The sequence below is a fragment of the Bufo bufo genome, chromosome 2 (assembly GCF_905171765.1).
Source record: "Bufo bufo chromosome 2, aBufBuf1.1, whole genome shotgun sequence".
In the NCBI taxonomy this organism is placed as follows: Eukaryota; Metazoa; Chordata; class Amphibia; order Anura; family Bufonidae; genus Bufo; species Bufo bufo.
Genome location: NC_053390.1, coordinates 787,115,420 through 787,135,193, shown reverse-complemented (window position 1 = coordinate 787,135,193; position 19,774 = coordinate 787,115,420). Strand labels below are relative to the sequence as shown.

The 19,774-nt window shown below is 48.5% G+C and overlaps 1 protein-coding gene across 2 annotated transcripts in view; it reads left to right on the top strand.

Annotated features, from left to right (window-relative positions):
• Positions 1-16,916, top strand: part of RNF4 (ring finger protein 4) — a 36,278-nt gene extending 19,362 nt beyond the window's left edge. For both annotated transcript variants that reach the window (XM_040419207.1, XM_040419206.1), the window contains exons 6-9: positions 176-185; positions 7,764-7,920; positions 13,243-13,291; positions 16,161-16,916. In XM_040419207.1, the coding sequence (XP_040275141.1) occupies positions 176-185; positions 7,764-7,920; positions 13,243-13,291; positions 16,161-16,310 (366 nt within the window). In that variant the 3' untranslated portion in view covers positions 16,311-16,916. The remainder of the gene's footprint in view (positions 1-175; positions 186-7,763; positions 7,921-13,242; positions 13,292-16,160) is intronic.
• The last annotated feature ends 2,858 nt before the right edge of the window (positions 16,917-19,774 follow it).

The following is a 19,774-nucleotide window of genomic DNA, read 5'->3' as shown; positions in this document are numbered from 1 at the left end:
TTTTCAGCCGCCGGAATTTCGGTGCACCCCTAGTTAAAGTACATGTTTAATTCATTTACAAATGTCTCACTGCTTACCTCCGTAGGATTTATGCCTTATGTAATTGTGTATTCTTCTTCTTCTTCTTCTTCTTTCTTTTTTTTTTTTCACCTTTATTTTGGGAACACGTGAGCAGATTGTTGAAGGTGAGTTGATTTTTCTTTTTAATATGTTAAGTTTGCACGGATTAAAGGGTCTTCCTGGTACTTTGGTATTGATGGCCTATCCTCCAAATAGGTCATCAATAACTGATCGGAGAGGGTCCGACACCAAGCACCTGAAAACTATTCAGTAGACAGAGGTCTTATACTGAATGACCATCTGATTGGTACTAGGGGGTTCTGATTCAGTTGCTCATCCCCCCCCCCCCCCCTTTTCCTTGAACATTGAGCAGAGGTGGGGGTCAGTGCAGTACTGCCCTTACCATTATTACTCCACGCCCTGGGCCTTGCTGAGCCAGGAGGAAGAGATGACCTCTTCTATGATTTTCTTTTTTATATACTGTGATGGAATGGAAGCACTTAAACTAGATTGTCCGTTAGTTGGATATGTGCTGTAGACTTGTTTTCTTTTAGTTAAAGGAGCTTTCCGAGATGTATATACTGATGACTGATCGTCAGTATCTGATCGGTGGGGACCCCCGCTGATCAGCTGTTTGAGAAGGCACCGGTACTCGCACCGCGGCCTTCTCTCAGCTTTTCCTTATCTACAGGATAGAGGGTAACTATTACATTGGTGGGGGTTCTACTGCTGGGACCCCCGCCGATCACTAGAACCAGGGCCCCATACCCTGTAGAGCTCCCCAAAATGAACGGAGCAGCCGGCCATGCTATTCATTTCTATGGGAGTTCCCACAGACAATGGCTGGCTTCTTATTGTGATTCATGTGGCTTTGGGAGGATTGGGTTGTTGATGACACTAAAATCTGAATAGATATGGTTTTGTTTTCTCTTACCACAATGTGCCCTACTAGTAGTTCTAGGGGTAATCCTGGTGTGAGGAGGGTCACTGTACTATCATTAAAATGTCTGCCCCTCTGCTACAGATACGTGTGCTTTTTCCTTTATTCCTAGACTTGTGTTGATAACTATGCTACTATATCCATGGTACTCCGCTGTTTTGTTAATGTTAACTTTAAAAATCGTTTAAATAAAGGAAAGAAAAAAAACGTCCTTCCTCCCCACGGTGCCCACTGGACCTAGTGTTGGGCACTATAGTATGTGCTGGGGCCCACCCATACATTGTACATGGCAGTACCATATACCGTATTTTTTGCTTTATAAGACCCTCCTAGGTTTTAGATGAGGAAAATAAGAAAAAATATTTTTCATCAGACCCCCCCTCCCCCCCCCTATTTAGATGCTCAATCTTCATCAGACCTCAGAGCAGACCCCCCCCCATGTCAGACCTCACATCAGACCCACCCCCCCATGTCAGACCTCACATCAGACTTACCCCCCCATGTCAGACATCAGATCAGACCCCCCCATGTCAGACATCACATCAGACCTCAGATCAGACCCCCCATGTCAGACATCACATCAGACCCACCCCCCCATGTCAGACATCACATCAGACCTCAGATCAGACCTCCCCATGTCAGACATCACATCAGACCTCAGATCAGACCCCCCCATGTCAGACATCACATCAGACCTCAGATCAGACCCCCCCCATGTCAGACATCACATCAGACCCCCCCATGTCAGACATCACATCAGACCCCCCCCCCCATGTCAGACATCACATCAGACCTCAGATCAGACCCACCCCCCCATGTCAGACATCACATCAGACCTCAGATCAGACCCCCCCCCATGTCAGACCTCAGATCAGACCCCCCCCCATGTCAGACCTCAGATCAGACCCCCCCCATGTCAGACATCACATCAGACCCCCCCCCCATGTCAGACATCACATCAGACCTCAGATCAGACCCACCCCCCCCATGTCAGACATCACATCAGACCCCCCCCCCCCCCAATGTCAGACATCACATCAGATTCCCATCAGAAATAAAATAATAAATTCACTTTCCTCTCCTGCTCCGTCACTCCTCCATCGGTCTCTGCTGCAGTCATGCTCCCTGGTTTTCTCTGTGCCCACACTGCACTGTGACCTGACGTCCCAATGGGGTGCTCAGTCAGGACAGTGCAGCGTGGCACCCAGAGAAGATCAGGCAGGGAGAAGTTAGTACCGGCAGAGCTTCACTCCTTGCGCCTCCTGCATACTGGTGAGCGCTTCCATAATTGAAGTGCTCTCTAGTATTCACTTTATAAGACGCACTGCCATTTTCCCTCAACTTTTACGGGGGTAAAGTGCTTCCTATAAAGTTGTATTTGTTATGGTAAACTTTTTTTCTCGCTCATATCATTGGTGGACACAGGACCGTGGGTATAGCTTGCTGCCGCCACTAGGAGGCGACTCTAGGCTGAAAACTGTTAGCAGGCTATACCACCTCTAGCCTGGAGAGAGCATCTCAGTTTTTAGCTTAGTGTCGTAGGAGGCAGACCTTCCTGATTAGCACCGCCTTGCCCCCCCCAAGAAGACAAGTGGACCAGGGCAGCCTCGCTCCCCTGCTTCCCACCAACAAGAGGGCCACCTTCTCACCAGCCCTTTCCCTGCCCGGACCCCTGATGACTTCTGCCAGCGGTCCCTGGGTGGCCCTGCTGGGACTACATTTAAGGGCGACGTTCACAGAAGACAGGTGAGTATTACTCCCTCTCTCTCCCCCTCCTCTGCTCCTCATCCGTGGGGTAGCGATCGACCTCCCTCCTGTATTCACCTTCAGTCCTTGGCGGTCGGCTCTCACTCTCTGCGATCCTCAGCGGCGGCACATCTCTGCGGGGGTTAATTCTGCAGCATCGCGGCTGAGGCGCTAAGGGAGATATACACGTAATCTCCCTAGTCATACACTCCGCTCTCGAGTCCCAACAGAAACTTTTCCTTAGCGCAGCATTTCGGCACTTGGCAGGATGAACCGCGCTATTTTAACCCCTTCCCGATTCATGGCGGCTCCGGACATGTGAGCCCGGGGTAGGGGGGGGCGGCGCGTGGCGTGGCTTCGCTTCTTCCCGGCAGTTTCCGCCGCACGATCGTGCGGGGAGGCGGAGCCTATTTGAAGACCTCTCCATCGCTTCCTTTGCCACAAGGACACAGGACCTGGGACTTCTAATGGTAGGAGATCGCTACCCCCTCCAGCATAGAGAAGCCACATAATGTCTGATCCGGCCAAGACCCCTCCTCAGGCACCTTGCAGGACCACCTATTATGCCTGCACCTCATGTTCTGTAAAATCAGATGGTGAGATTGCGGACTCGGATGCGGAGATGGACCAGGAGCAGTCTTCCCAGATTGCGTCTATGGTGGATAGTCTGATTTCAGCTATCCAGGACACTTTCCAAGTTCAGGAGGAACTCCCCTCCACCAGCCACCAGGGAGTGTCGTTTTTGCATGCAAGGCAGACCCCTAAGTCCTTCCCCGTACACAACGATTTTTCCGCTTCATTGTTCCAAAGTGGTTAGACCTGCTCTACCCCTTTCCAACTGTTTGTTTGGAAAAATGGGCCTCGCCTCCGAAGGTAGACCCACCGGTTGCTAGCCTCGCATAAAATACGACTATTCCGATGGCATATGGCTCCTCTTTCCAGGACCCAGTGGATCGGCGCATTGACTCGCTATCTAAGTCGGTCTTTGCAGCCAGTGGTTCAGCCTTACGCCCGATCTTTGCATCGGCATGGGTAGCCAAGGCAGTTTCGGAGTGGGCCCTCCGTTTGAACCAAGACCTTGCGACTAATCTTCCTCCGGCGGAACTCCAGTCCTTGGCGGTACAATTTTTCCAGGCAGGAAAGTACCTCTGCAAAGCGGCCGAGAGCTATGGCTTAAAGTCTGGTCGGCGGATTCATCCTCCAAACGTTCTTTCAAGATTTCCCTTTGCTGGGTTTCGACTCTTTGGTACCCGACTAGATGATATTATTTCGGAAGCAACAGGGGGGAAAAAGCACCCATTTACCGCAACCCAAGGTGAAACGTTCCTTTCGTCCTAGGGTCACATCTTCCCGTTACCAGTCCTTTTCGTAGGTTTGCGGGCACTCGTCTGGCGGCCCCACCTGCAGCTAGACCACCCAACCAGGACCAACGAAAGGGCCCATCCTTCAAACCCCAGCCAGCATAGTGTCCACGAGCACAACAGCCTCGTTCCACTCCCGGGAAACAGCCCTCAGCATGAAGGTGCGGCCCCACCCTTACAGGTGGGGGGTCGTCTCCTTCTTTTTCAGAAAATGTGGCAAACTCATATTTCGGACGCTTGGGCACGAGAGGTAGTGACATCAGGATACAAGATAGAATTCAAGTCTATCCCGCCCAACCGTTTTTTCCTCTCCCAACTACCCACGGATCCAGTTCAGGCGGCTGCTTTCTTCCAAGCAGTTCAGTCCCTGCTCATACGGGGCGTGATAATTCCGGTCCCCTTACATGAAAGATTTACGGGTTTCTATTCAAACCTTTTCGTAGTACCCAAAAAGGAAGGAGATGCCCGCCCTGTGCTGGACCTCAAGATGGTGAACCGCTTCCTCCGCATTCAACGATTCAGGATGGAGTCACTCCGCTCTGTGATTGCCTCATTGGTGCAGGGGGAGCTCATGGCGTTGATAGATATCCAAGACTCCTACTTGCACGTTCCCATCGCACCCGCTCATCAACGCTTTCTTCATTTTGCCATTCATTCATGTCACTACCAGTTTGTCGCCCTGCCACTCGGCCTAGTGACCGCTCCGAGAGTGTTCACAAAGGTACTTGCCCCCCTCCTGGGTCTCCTGCGCTCCAGGGGCATCACTCTCCTCCCGTATCTAGACGATATCTTGATCAAAGCATCTACGGTCTCCCAATGCGAGGAGAGTCTTCAGATCACTTTGAGCACCCTGTCCTGCTTCAGTTGGATAGTCAATCGGCGAAAATCCTGCTGGTCTCCCACCACACAAATCAGGTTTCTGGGCATGATACTAGACTCAGGTGCAGCCGTAGTACGCCTGCCACCGGACAAGAGCGTGGACATTCAGAGATCTATACGCATATTACTCCAACGCCGCAATCCGTCTATCCGCAATTGCATGCGGGTGCCGGGCATGATGGTGGCCTACTTCGAAGCCATTCCCTTCGCTCAATTTCACACAAGGTATTTTCAACGAGCCATTTTGTCATCTTGGGACAAATCCCCGGATTCTCTGGATCGCCGTATCTGGCTGTCCCTCCAAACGCGTGCAACCCTCAGTTGGTGGACAGAGTCTGCGCATCTGTTGGCGGGGAAATCCTTCCTTCCAGTGATATTGACGATTACAATCGACGCCAGCCTTCGGGGTTGGGGCGGAGTTCTCGCCACACGAACGGTCCAGGGCGTTTGGTCTCCATCGGAGTCCAAACTTTCCATCAACATATTGGAACTCCGGCCCATTTATCTCTCCCTTGTCCATTGGACTCCACTTCTGCAGGGTCGTCCGATCAGGGTACAATCGGACAATGCCACAGCTGTGGCCTACATCAACCGCCAAGGAAGGGACTCACAGCCTCGTGGTGATGCAGGAGTCCGAAGATTTTACAGTGTGCGGAGTCCCATGTTCCAATGATTTCAGCAGTCTTCATCCCGGGAGTGGACAACTGGATGGCAGATTTTCTCAGCCGGACAACAGTGGACCTGGGGGAGTGGTCCCTCCATCCGGAGTTGTTCGAGCCCATCTGCCTCAGGTGGGAACGTCCGGAAGTTGACCCGATGGTGTCCAGGTTCAATCACAAGCTCCCGTGCTTCCTCTCTCGCGCAAGGGATCCAACAGCACATGACGTGGACGCTCTCGTGGCACCTTGGGACAGCTTCGCGTTCCTTTACGTGTTCCCACAGTTACCAATTCTACCTCGGATCCTACGCAGAATCAGGAAGGAAGGCATCAAGACAATCCTGATCGCCCCAGACTGGCCTTGACGAGCTTGGTACTCAGAACTCATTCTTCTGCTAGGAGGTGCTCCGTGGCCTCTGCCACTCAGAACCGTTCTGCTCTCCCAGGGCCTAGTCTTCCATCAGAGTTTAGATACGCTACGTTTAACAGCGTGGCTGTTGAAACTTTTCTGTTGAAACATAGAGGTTTTTCTGATGCGGTCATTCGAACCATGATTAGGGCCAGGAAACCTTCCTCTTCTAGGATTTACTACCGGACCTGGAAATCTTACTTGCTATTCTGCGAGGAACGGGCTCTTCCTCCCAGGCGTTTTTCCCTTCCTACGGTTCTAGCGTTCCTTCAGTCAGGATTGGACCTGGGCATGGCTCTCAGTTCCCTCAAAGGGCAGGTTTCGGCCCTGTCCATTTTTTTTCCAACGTACTCTAGCTGTCCTAGGTCCGGTCAAGACTTTCTTGCAAGGAGTAGCTCACACCGTACCCCCATATCGGCATCCGTTGCGCTCTTGGGACCTAAACCTGGTTCTCTGTTCACTCCAGGCAGCGCCGTTCGAACCTCTGAGTGAAGTTTCCGTCCGTCTACTTTCCTGGAAAGTGGCCTTTTTAGTGGCCATTACTTCTATTCGACGGGTTTCGTAACTGACAGCTCTCTCCTACAAGGAACCCTTTTTGGTGTTTCACCAAGGCAAGGTGGTTCTTCGTCCAGTGCCATCTTTTTTTTACCAAAGGTTGTTTCTGCCTTTCATGTGAACGAGGACATTGTTTTGCCCTCAGCCTTCACATCCACAGCAGGTCTCTCTCTATCGTCTGGACGTAGTACGGGCCTTGAAGATCTGTCTGTCTGTGGTGGCTCCCTTCAGACGCAGTGACGCTCTGTTCGTTATCTCGGAAGGTCCTCATAAAGGTTTGGCGGCTTCAAAGGCGACTATTGCTCGGTGGATTAGCTCGGCCATTGCCGAGGCTTATCGTTCCATGGGGCAAGGTTCCTCCGCCCGGGATCACGGCTCACTCTACCAGAGCGGTCGGGGCTTCTTGGGCACACCTCCACCACGCTTCTGCGTCTTAGTTCTGTAAAGCAGCGACTTGATCCTCTCTACACACCTTTACTAAATTTTACCGTGTGCATTCCTTGGCCTCGGCGGATGCTTCTCTCGGCCGCAGGGTTTTGCAGGCCGCAGTTCAGTGACTTCCATAGAGAGTTGGTTTGGGAGAATTTTGTTTCCCTCCTCGTGGACTGCTTTAGGACGTCCCACGGTCCTGTGTCCCCCAATGATATGGGCGAGAAACCGAGATTTTTGTGAACTTACCTGTAAAATCTCTTTCTCGCTTGATTCATTGGGGGACACAGCACCCACCCACATATAGTTGTAAGGCACGTGGGGTCTCTTTTTTGCCAGTTGGGACCTTGTGTTTGGTTCGGTCTCATGACAGTGTACAGTTTTCTGTTGATTTTCACTTTAATTTGGTCTCCTACTGCTGGAGCACAAACTGAGATGCTCTCTCCAGGCTGGAGGGGGTATAGCCTGCAGGGGAGGAGCTAACAGTTTTCAGCCTAGTGTCGCCTCCTAGTGGCAGCAGCAAGCTATACCCACGGTCCTGTGTCCCCCAATGAATCAAGCGAGAAAGAGATTTTACAGGTGAGTTCACAAAAATCTTGTTTTTTTAAAGGGGCTGCTTCCAAACTTGGAATATTGCGTTTGTCGTTGGCACATATTTTTATAATTGAACTTTTTAACTTCATTTAAAACGATTCCATTAATTACCGTGAGATCTCTGTATTCTAGAACACCAAAGTCCAAGACGGAGGAGGAGCACTGCCCGCAATACCAGCCAGGCAGCCAGCTGTATACTAAGCAGTGATGATGAGGACACACGAGATAATGATGGTTTTGGAAGCCGAGGATCCAGAGACCTCCCTCCTGTAAACCATAGCAGCGCAAGGTATAATCTGCTGATGCAGTTTCTTAGGTGCTCTATATGGCACAATACCTACAGCAGGGGGGGGAGTCCGAAGCTTCTCTTCTTCCATGCAAAATCACCAACCACAACTCAAATCTAACATCTGTCATTATATAACTTTGAGTCCCATTTAACAGCTCATATATAGAAATAACCTATGTATAAGTTCCATTTCTTCGTAAATACATTCAGAGCTGCACTCACTCTTCTGGTGGTTAGTGGAAACGCTCAACAAACTGGTTGTAAAAAACTTTAGGACAATCCTTTTAAGAATGTATATTATCAGAAAAAGCTCTCTGCAGACATAAAGCCAGTGGAAATTTGTGGTCTGGGTGCTGAGATACCACCAGTTGCTAAAACAAAGGGGCAGAACTCCTCCAGTGAGTGCCGTGCTCTTTAGTCTCTGTTTGCACTCTGAATCTGGGCGCATGCCCAGTGTGTAAAATGTTAAGATATCTCAGCCATCTTGGTTGATGTATCAGAGATTTAAAGGCAATGTCATCCCGATTTTGGACTGTTATCTACAGTAATGCTTGAGTAGTACTACAGATATGTCCAGATCACTTTTTCCCCCTGTTCCCCCGCTGTCAGCACTCAAAGCTGAGTGGAAATACATTGTCGGGACTGCTGCGCACATGAGTCCTCTCTATTATTTTAGAACAGCCCAGCAGTCCTTACAATGTATTTCGGTGCAGCTTTGAGAGCTGACAGCGGAGTAACTGAGGCAGTAGGAAAAAGAGTTATGTGGGCTCCTTATCTGCATGGCCCAATACATTTCCTGATTCAATTAGGACGGTCCTCCTCATCATGCTGTTCACATTTTGACATCCTGAGACCAACATGACACCTAACAATTGATCAACCCTACCTAGTCATTGTGAGGCTTCAAGCAGGATGTTCTCAGACTGAAGTGGCCACTGAGCTTAGAGCGTCACTGAGTGTCATCAGCAGGTTGCAACAGAAAGACCGGAAGAGTCACAGAAGAACATAGAAGTGGACATCTTTTGGCCACATCCCACACTGATGACTGCTTCATTGTAAACAATGCCCCGCAGAACCGGATGATGAATGCCACACAACTCCAGGCACATTTAAGGGAGTTGAGAGGCGCCAACATTTCACGTCAGACCATTCGCCAACAGCGTTGGTTGCATTATAGAAGACCTGCAAGGGTACCTGACCACACCACCAGACACAGGTGTCATTGTCTTGCATGGGCCAGGGAGCATCTATGCTGGACAAGGGACCAGTGGTCCTCAGTGCTGTTCACTGATGAAAGTTGATTTACACTGAGCAGAAATGATGGCCGCCAGCGATGTTGGAGATGGCAATGAGAGCTGTTGTCACCAGACGAGCCTTTGGTGGTGGTGGTACAGTGTGGGCAGGTGTGTCTAGTCAATACAGAACTGCCCAACACTTTGTGAATGGTGCAGGGACAAGCCCATACTACTTGAATAACATCATTAATCCAGTCATTGTGCCTTTGCATGAACAACACAGGCCTAATTTCATCTTCATGGACGACAATGCTCCAGCTAATTGTGGTCACATCATTAGGGAATGGCTGCTGGAGACCAAGGTACCTCAAATGGAGGGGTCTGCACGTTCTCCAGACCTGAATCCCATTGAAAACCTATAGGATCAGCTGAGTGGCCGTATAGAGGCTCATAACTTTGCACCCCAGAACCTCAATGACCTGAGGGCCGCCCTTCAAGAGGAGTGGGATGCCATGCCTCTGCAGACAATAAGTCGACTTGTGAACAGCAGGAGATGTCGTTGTCAAGCTGTAATTGATGCTGAAGGCCACATGACAAGTTCTTGAGACATTGACATTTTTGTGGAGGGATATAGCAGTAGAACACTTCTGCCTCTTCATTTTTGCAGTTAGAGGTGGTTTCTGCACCTGGACTCTACCCCCCCAAAAAAAAAGTGCCCTTTAAAGAGGACCTTTCACTACAATAAAAAATCTAAACTAAGTATACAGACATGGAGAGCGGCGCCCAGGGATCTCCCTGCACTTACTATTATCCCTGGGCGTAGCTCCGTTCTCCCGGTATAGGCTCCGGTATCTTCATATGTTCGGCTCAACTGGGTGGAGCCTGCCGACGTCTCCTTCTCCCAGGCTGTAGCGCTGGCCAATCGCAGTTCTCAGCTCATAGCCATGAGAGTTTTTTTTTTTTTTTTTCAGGCTATGAGCTGAGCGCTGCGATTGGCCAGCGCTACAGCCTGGGAGAAGGAGATGCCGGCAGGCTCCACCCAGTTGAGCCGAACATATGAAGATACCGGAGCCTATAACGGGAGAACGGAGCGGCGCCCAGGGATAATATTAAGTGCAGGGAGATCCCTGGGCGCCGCTCTCCATGTCTGTATGCTTAGTTTACATTTTTTTATTGTAGTGAAAGGTCCTCTTTAAGCTGGCTATACATGGCCAGATGTCTCACCTGGCCCAGGTTTTTACCCTGAATCCATACTGTGCAGGAAAATTAGATTACAGAGTTACCATTATAGGGTATACATTTTACTGCAATTGGATAACACACACACAATGCCCAGGCCCCTCACACAGAGAATAATCACCTGGTCCCTGACTGCTGTGTCCTTCCGGATCTCTCTATGGCCATCACTACATTTCCCTGGTGTGCAGATCACAACATACGGCAACAGGGGGTGCAGTCAAAAGCGGGTCGTGACGTTGAGCTGCCCCCTTGCGTCATGTGTCGTGGACCAGGTAAGTATTCTCTTTGAGGGGCTTGGGCATTGTGGGTGGGGGGGTTACAGGTTTGGGTAACCCCTTAAAAAAATTTAAATGTAGACATAATGCATCAGGGCTCTACTCACAAGTTTACAATCTACACAGAAAAAAAAATTATATACACTGCTCAAAAAAATAAAGGGAACACTTAAACAACACAATGTAACTTCAAGTCAATCACACTTCTGTGAAATCAAACTGTCCACTTAGGAAGCAACACTGAGTGACAATCAATTTCACATGCTGTTGTGCAAATGGTATAGACAACAGGTGGAAATTATAGGCAATTAGCAAGACACCCCCAATTAAGGAGTGGTTCTGCAGGTGGTGACCACAGATCACTTCTCAGTTCCTATGCTTCCTGGCTGATGTTTTGGTCACTTTTGAATGCTGGCGGTGCTTTCACTCTAGTGGTAGCATGAGACGGAGTCTACAACCCACACAAGTGGCTCAGGTAGTGCAGCTTATACAGGATGGCACATCAATGCGAGCTGTGGCAAGAAGGTTTGCTGTGTCTGTCAGCGTAGTGTCCAGAGCATGGAAGCGCTACCAGGAGACAGGCCAGTACATCAGGAGACGTGGAGGAGGCCGTAGGAGGGCAACAACCCAGCAGCAGGACCGCTACCTCCGCCTTTGTGCAAGGAGGAACAGGAGGAGCACTGCCAGAGCCCTGCAAAATGACCTCCAGCAGGCCATAAATGTGCATGTGTCTGCTCAAACGGTCAGAAACAGACTCTATGAGGGCCCGACGTCCACAGGTGGGGGTTGTGCTTACAGCCCAACACCGTGCAGGACGTTTGGCATTTTCCAGAGAACACCAATATTGGCAAATTCGCCACTGGCGCCCTGTGCTCTTCACAGATGAAAGCAGGTTCACACTGAGCACATGTGACAGACGTGACAGAGTCTTGAGACGCTGTGGAGAATGTTCTGCTGCCTGCAACATCCTCTAGCATGACCGGTTTGGCATTGGGTCAGTAATGGTGTGGGGTGGCATTTCTTTGGAGGGCCGCACAGCCCTCCATGTGCTCGCCAGAGGTAGCCTGACTGCCATTAGGTACCGAGATGAGATCCTCAGACCCCTTGTGAGACCATATGCTGGTGCGGTTGGCCCTGGGTACCTCCTAATGCAAGACAATGCTAGACCTCATGTGGCTGGAGTGTGTCAGCAGTTCCTGCAAGACGAAGGCATTGATGCTATGGACTGGCCCGTCCGTTCCCCAGACCTGAATCCAATTGAGCACATCTGGGACATCATGTCTCGCTCTATCCACCAACGTGACGTTGGTGGATAGAGCCCAGGAGTTGGCAGATGCTTTAGTCCAGGTCTGGGAGGAGATCCCTCAGGAGACCGTCCGCCACCTCATCAGGAGCATGCACAGGCGTTGTAGGGAGGTCATACAGGCACGTGGAGGCCACACACACTACTGAGCCTCATTTTGACTTGTTTTAAGGACATTACATCAAAGTTGGATCAGCCTGTAGTGTGTTTTTCCACTTTAATTTTGAGGGTGACTCCAAATCCAGACCTCCATGGGTTGAAAAATTTGATTTCCATTTTTTAATTTTTGTGTGATTTTGTTGTCCGCACATTCAACTATGTAAAGAACAAAGTATTTCAGAAGAATATTTAATTAATTCAGATCTAGGATGTCTTATTTTTGTGTTCCCTTTATTTTTTTGAGCAGTGTATATTTATTGTGTGTGTGTGTTTATATTATACTAATATACCTGTAATATGTGCAGAAAGAGATTCAACTTCTGTGTATCCAGCTCGATGAGGGAGGTCAGAAAGAGGGGTTGAGATGTATAGATTATCAGCTTGGTATTTTGGTAATCTTACTTGAAGAAGTGAGTTTTTTCCATCACATTACACACTGCTCCTGTCCAGGGGTTACACCCCCTGCACAGATACGAGGTAGTGGGGACAGGAGCTGCGGTGTATGTGTGCCTTTGTGCCCTCCCATGGTCCCAGCCACCAGAGAAATTGGTGCTTTTTCCTAGTGTGCAAGAACGTCCACCACTACTGGATTGCAGGCTGCTCATTACTACTGGTTACAAGCAGTGTATAATGTGATAGGAAAATGAATCAAGCCAGCAAAGGAGGCAATATGGACAATCACGTTACATTAGCAAGTGCCTTGTATTAACTTTTCTGTCTCCTGGGTACTTGAAAGAGCCCGCAAATGGGCTGTCTCTGTATGCTAGAGAACGCCTTGGCTCACACAATATAATGGAGTGGGCTCTATTCGCCTGCGTCATATGGCCTGTTTGCAGGCACACAGTGGGGAAATACAAGTAAGTAGCAAGATAAAACTGATAAAGCTAGTTATGATTACAGTAGTTTGGGGGAATTGTGAAGGTGACCGTCTCTTTTAAAGCTTGGTATGCTAGGGGTTCATGCAGCACAGGAGAAGTCTTGGATATGAGAGTAGGAAGGGGTCACCATGTATGAGCACAGCTAGTGGCAGGAGCGCTTTACTCACCATCTGTCCCTACTTTGTTGAATGCATATTCGCATCCCTTAAGTGAATTGTTTCCTGTCTCTACAGAACGTCTGGGAGTGTCAGCTGTCCAATTTGCATGGACGGCTACTCGGAGGTGAGTAGTTGTAGTTAAGACCTTGTCTTGCTCAGGAGTATTTATTACTGTATGAAGTAAAATATTTAACCCTTTCACGACTGCCCACTGACTATATAAGTCCTATCTGCAAGTACCCCATGCAGATAGAACGTATATAAATGGTCAGACAGCACTTTAATCCCAGCGCTGTACGGTGCTGGGATTAAAGCTCCTGCAATCTAGCAGGAGCAGATCGGTTCCTGGCTGTCAGACACAGCGGGGACCCTGAGGAGAAGACAGAAGCGGTTTATTACAGGAGCGCAGTACCCGAGCGCCGGGGAAGAGAGCAGGAAGCGGCCGAGCCGCTTCTTCTATTGGAGCTGCCAGTCACGTGACCGCCGGGTGTCTTGGGGCAGGAGCTGAGCTGCAGGGTGATCAGCTCTGCCTGTGTGCAATGCCCCTACAGGGGGCTGTTGTCCCCTATAACTGGGGCTCCTGTGGTTGCCCCAGTTACAGTGGAAGTAGTGCATGTAAAAAAAAAAAATGGCAGTGTCCTCCAGAGGTATTTTTATGACCTCTTGGGGGGACATATTATGTGCCAAAAATAAGTAAAATACAAAAAAATACAAGTGAAAAAATTAATAAAAAATGCTGTCGCTAATGAAAACTAGGGATCGACCGATATTGATTTTTTAGGGCCGATACCGATAATTTGTCAACTTTCAGGCCGATAGCCGATAATTTATACCGATATTCTGGGTATTTTTATTTTTGAGGAAAAAAAATTTTTTCCTACACAAATCTGCTGAAAATTAATGTTGTTAACGTGTATTATTTTATTTTTTTTGAAAATCTTTTTCATTTATACTTAATATTTTTGTGGGCTTTTTTTTACTAACTTTTAGCCCCCTTAGGGACTAGAACCCTTGTCCCATTCACCCTGATAGATCTCTATCAGGGTGAATAGGAGCTCACACTGTCCCTGCTGCTCTGTGCTCTGTGCACACAGCAGCATGGAGCTGACTATGGCAGCCAGGGCTTCAATAGCGTCCTAGCTGCCATGGTAACCGATCGGAGCCCCAGGCTTACACTGCTGGGGCTCCGATCGGAGGAGCAGGGGAGAGGGGATCCTGTGGCCACTGCCACCAATGATTAATACTGGGGGGGGGGGGGCGCACTGCGCCACCAATGTTTTTACTATTGGGATGGGGGGCGCACTGCGCCACCAATGTTTTTACTATTGGGATGGGGGTGGGGGGGCGCACTGCGCCACCAATGATTAATACTAGGGGGCTTGGGGGGGCGCACTGCGCCACCAATGAACATAAGTCTCTCATTCATATACAGGAGGCGGGAGCTGCAGAATCACATAGCCGGCTCCCGACCCCTATGAACGGTAGCTGCGATCCGCGGCACCTAAGGGGTTAACTACCGCGGACCACAGCTGCCGTTCATAGAGGTCGGGAGCCGGCTATGTGATTCTGCAGCCAGCTCCCGCCTCCTGTATATGAATTAATGAAAGACTCATCTTCATTGGTGGCGCAGCGGCCACATCCCCTCCCCTCCTCTTGTCTCTTCTCCTGCTATTGGCGGCAGCAGCAGCACAGGGGGAGGAGACACTGCTTCCTTCTCCCCTGTGCTGCGGAGGGAACACAGAACGCGCTGAGAGCAGCGCGTTCTGTGTTCCCCATACGTTATCGGAATATCGGCAAAATAGATGCCGATACCGATAACGTTCAAAATCCTCAATATCGGCCGATAATATCGGCCAAACCGATAATCGGTCGATCCCTAATGAAAACAGTCACCCTATTCACTCAATTGTTACAAAATAGGTAACCCATTGCATTAATTAATTTTATTTTTAATATTTAAAAAAATAAAGAACTATAGTTTAATAAGATTTAGCAGTTTCCCTCAAATTAAACCTAAAAAATCTAAAAAAAATCTAAAAAAAAACAAACATGTTAATAAAAAGTCCTAAGCGTCGAGTAAAAAAACATGGCAAAAATTATATTGGTAGTCCAACAAATAGTTAGGGTCACTAAACCACCAAGTGCACAAAATCATGAAAAATTGCCTGGACATTCAGGCCTTTTTTAGACCCAGTCATGAAAGGGTTAACCTTTTTAAACCTATCTACTGTCTAAACACTTTGATGCAGCAGTTAAAATATACAGTACTATGGATTTTAAGGGGTTAAATGGCCAGGATCGGCGTTTATCTCCCATGCTCCAGCAGTCAGTCAGCTGAAATATACATTTATGGCTCAACGTGTGATATGAGTGGGATATGAGTGTGGTGCCAAAGATTAAAGGGGTTCTGCAGCCAGTAATATAGATCGTGGGGGTCTGACTCCCGACACCCCCGCCAATCAGCTGTTTGAAGAGAAGGTGGCGTTCATATGAGCGCTAGGATATGCCCCCATTTTCTGATAGGTGCGGGTCCCAGAGGTGGGACCCGCACCTCACACCTACAACGAGAACGTAGCGGGGAAATTAATGAAGTGCGTACCGCGCATGTGCAGCCGCCCTCCATTCATTTCATTGTGCCTGCCGAAAATAGCCAAGCGCTGGCTCGGCTATTTCCGTCTGCCCCATAGAAATGAATAGGAGCAGGGTCCGCACACTTGTATGAGAACAGTGCTTGGGGGTGGACGGACTCCGGGAAACCCGGGGTCCTACAGCCAAAGCTCTCCCCGCTCCGTTCTCCTTGTAGCGATATGCCCCCATTGTGTGTGATGGGAAGACCCTTTTAACTTGTTCATTAACCAGATACCAAAATACACACTGATGGCATTTCTGTGGTACAAGCCCTATACAGAAACGTTTCAATTGACTCTTCTGCACTGACTGGGTCCTTTTCTCTGTTCTCAAATTAACCCCTGTTTGTTCCTTTTCCCATATAGATTACACAGAGTGGACGTCTCATAGTTTCTACGAAATGTGGTCATATATTCTGCAGCCAGTGCCTCCGAGACGCCCTTAAAAATGTCACATCGTGTCCAACCTGCAGGAAAAAACTGACTCACAAACAGTATCACCCGATCTACATTTGATCTGTGGCCGGGGCCTTCCTTATGTAATGCACTACCTTCTCCAGCTTTCCTTCAGGTGTCCAGACATAGTGGCAGTAAAGCTGGGGAATACGACACAGTTCTTTTGGACTCGCGTGGTTTTAGGGTTTTGGATAAATTGCGGGTAGAGTGACCTCGCTTTCACGCCAGACTAAATGTGCGTGCTTTGGGCGAAAAAACTATGCATTGCCCTCCATGAACTGAGGGTATAACTGGTCCATTCGCTGGCCTCAGCCGGACATTGGTAACTAAATGACTGAGCAGCAGTTTGGTCACGATAACACGGATGGTGAGTATTTGAGAAACGCACCAAGACGGCTGCAGTACTTGTGGAGTCCTTCAGTGAACCCCACACGGACCTGTCTGCTCTGCGAAAGAAGGCAAGCTGCTTACTTGCAGGCAATAGCATTTCCATACGCTTTCAGGACTTAAGAAGTCAGTGCTACCAGAGACATATTTCTTCCTGGGATCTCTGCTGCCTTGAGGTAGCGCTTTTTTTTTTTATTTTTTTTTATTTTTTTTTTTATAATATATATACATGACGCTTCATCAAGTAAAGGTACTTTCACACTAGCGGCAGGGGACTCAAGCGGGTGAACAGCCTGTTGGATCCGTCCTGCCGCTAGTTCACGTGTGCCCCCGGACTGCCTCTCCGTCCCCATTGACTATAATGGGGGCTGAGTTTCGACGGCAGCGCACGTCGAAAGGTGGCCGGACTAAAAGTACTGCATGCAGTACTTTTAGTCCGGCTGCCTCTTGCCCTGTGCTGCCGCCGGAACTCCGTCCCCGCCCCCATTATAGTCAAAGGGGACGGAGCGGCGGTCCGGGGGCACGCGTGAACTAGCGGCAGGACGGATCCAACAGGCTGTTCACCCGCCGGAACAGCCTGCCGGAGTCCCCTGCCGCTAATGTGAAACTAGCCTAATAGCCATACGCTGCTTTTTGCAACAACAAAAAAAAAAAACACCTATGTTTTGTACATAGTCGTGAGACCCATGTCTTCTTTAAACGTGATCATCCGTAAGTTGTGTTATGATATTTTACGATGTTAATTCATGTAAAAGTTCTACACTTTACCTTTATGATATTTTGTTCATTTACTGGGTTATTAAATATTTATCTCTCTAAATGCCAAATTTATGTTTGGGAAAACATTTGGCAAATAAAGGATAATTGCATTGGAGAAAGAAAATGTCCCTTCTGAAAGTTGCGGATATGTCTTGTAGCTTTTTGTCATGCTGCTGCTTTAAAGAGGACCGTTCACCGCTCCTGACAATCCTGTTTTAATATCTCCATGCATTCCCCATGTAATAACCATTCTGGAGCATCTATTCTTATGGCTCTATGTTGTGCCGTTCCTTTATTGTTTGCACTATACATTGTGAATGAATTGCTAGCAGTCTGCATTAAGGGTACAGAGGGGAGGGAACCAGTTGGGGGTGTGTACCTGCACAGACTGACAACGGCAGCACTGATTGGATAGGGGGAGTCTGTGCAGGTACACCCCCCCCAACTGGTTACCTCCCCTCTGGACCCTTACTACAGACTGCTAGCAATTCATTCATAACGTATAGTGCAAGTAATAAAGGAATGGCACAACATAGAGCCATAAGAATAGAGGCTCCAGAATTGTTATTACATGGGGAATGCATGGAGATATTAAAACGGGCATGTCAGGAGTGGTGACAGGTCCTCTTTAAGGAGCATCTGTCACCATGATCCAACCGTATTAAACCAGGCATACTGTGTGGTAGGGTTGATCATGATGATTTAAAATGAGTCCCTTCTCTCTGCAAAAGGTATTTACTGATACAGAGATTCTTATTTTTAGTTATGCTAATGATGTGCTTGGGGAGCCCAGGGTCTGGCCTTAACCTCTTCTTCTTCCCCTCCCAGTGAGCTTGACAGGGCCAGGCATCCTGTCTGCTCTGATGCCTGGCCCTGAAATCTCATGCACGTACCAGTGCAGTGTCGCCGCTCTGAGATCCTCACAGCACATGCGTCAGATTTCAGGGCCAGGCATTGGAGCAGTGAGGATGCCTGACCCTATCAAGCTCACTGGGAGAAGGAGTGGCAACGGGCGGAGGAGGTGACTCACTGCTCTGAGGGGCTAGGGCAGCCCCCCCTCAGTGTTCCAAGCACCTCATTTGCATATAACTAAAGTTAAGCGTTAATACCGATAGCAGAGAGAGAGAGAGAGCTCATTTTAGTCACCCTGACCAATCCTACCAGGAAGTATGCCTGGTTCTGTAGGATTAATAATGGTGACCAAGGCTCTTCAAAGTTTTTTTTTTTTTTTTTTTTTTTTTTAACTTTGGAAAATCCCTACTTTTTAGAAGTAAGCTGATCGTAGTGCCCCCTTGCTTGGATCCCCAGCAATCAGCTGTAATCTGTGGGGAAAGTGTTCAGTTCAGGAGAAATGAAGCATGACACAGTGATTTTCTTCAAATCATTGGGTTTTCTACATAATGCAGGACGGCAAGTCCTCCAGAGCCTCAGATGCTCTTTGTAATCAATCTCCTCTCGGGTCAAGAAATGAGGATCCTGAACAGAGGCCCTTAATTCCCTAAGAAGGTATATGATGATGGATTTAATATCCTAAAACCCCTTTTTAATTTATAAGGGTGCAGGGAATATATCGACGAGTTTGACACATCCCTGTCATTGTCACCACTGAATGCATACCACATATAATGAAAAAGCAAAGGGGTGAATACTTTTTCGTATGGCTTGATGTGCTTTTATTCCAGACGCTGTGCCATCCACAGTGATATCAGTGATGTTCTCCTCCATGATCTCACTAGTTATGTGAGTCCTCCTGGTGTCATGTACTGAGGTGGTTTTAGCTGTTGTGATGCCATCCAGCTGCCTCTTGTAGCATGCCCTGTGTAGGCACCCAGTGGTGTACAGCATGAGGTGGGTGATTGTCTGCAGCGGTACACCGGACATCACCTCTGCAGCCAAAGAAAGAAGACGGAGGGATGGCACTGTATCTAACGAAGTGCAGGAAGATATGTTTAACTTTTTTATTATTTTACCGTTGATAAAAAAAAAGAAAATGCTTCTCACCATTATAGTTTGGTTGAGAGTTTTTTGGCTTTTCTAAGTCAAGTAAAAAATAAAGTGCTGAATAAAGTGGCCTAAATGGGAGGAAGTGCTCAAAACCCCAAACACTGTGGCGCATTTATACCCAGGGGAGCAATCCCCAGCAAAAATGCATACAATGGAGGATGTCGGCAGCGGACCACATGCACCACAGAAACATCCTACACCAGATGGAATATTGTGTGGATGAGAATATAAAAATCCATAAATCATTGCAAAAGGTGCACCACAATAATATGCTACTGACAATACTGGCCAAACCCTCACGCTGATGTTAAAAAACTGCGACTTTGGCCAATATATTCCAGTCAGGAACATATCGGAGCCCAAGGCACCCCGTC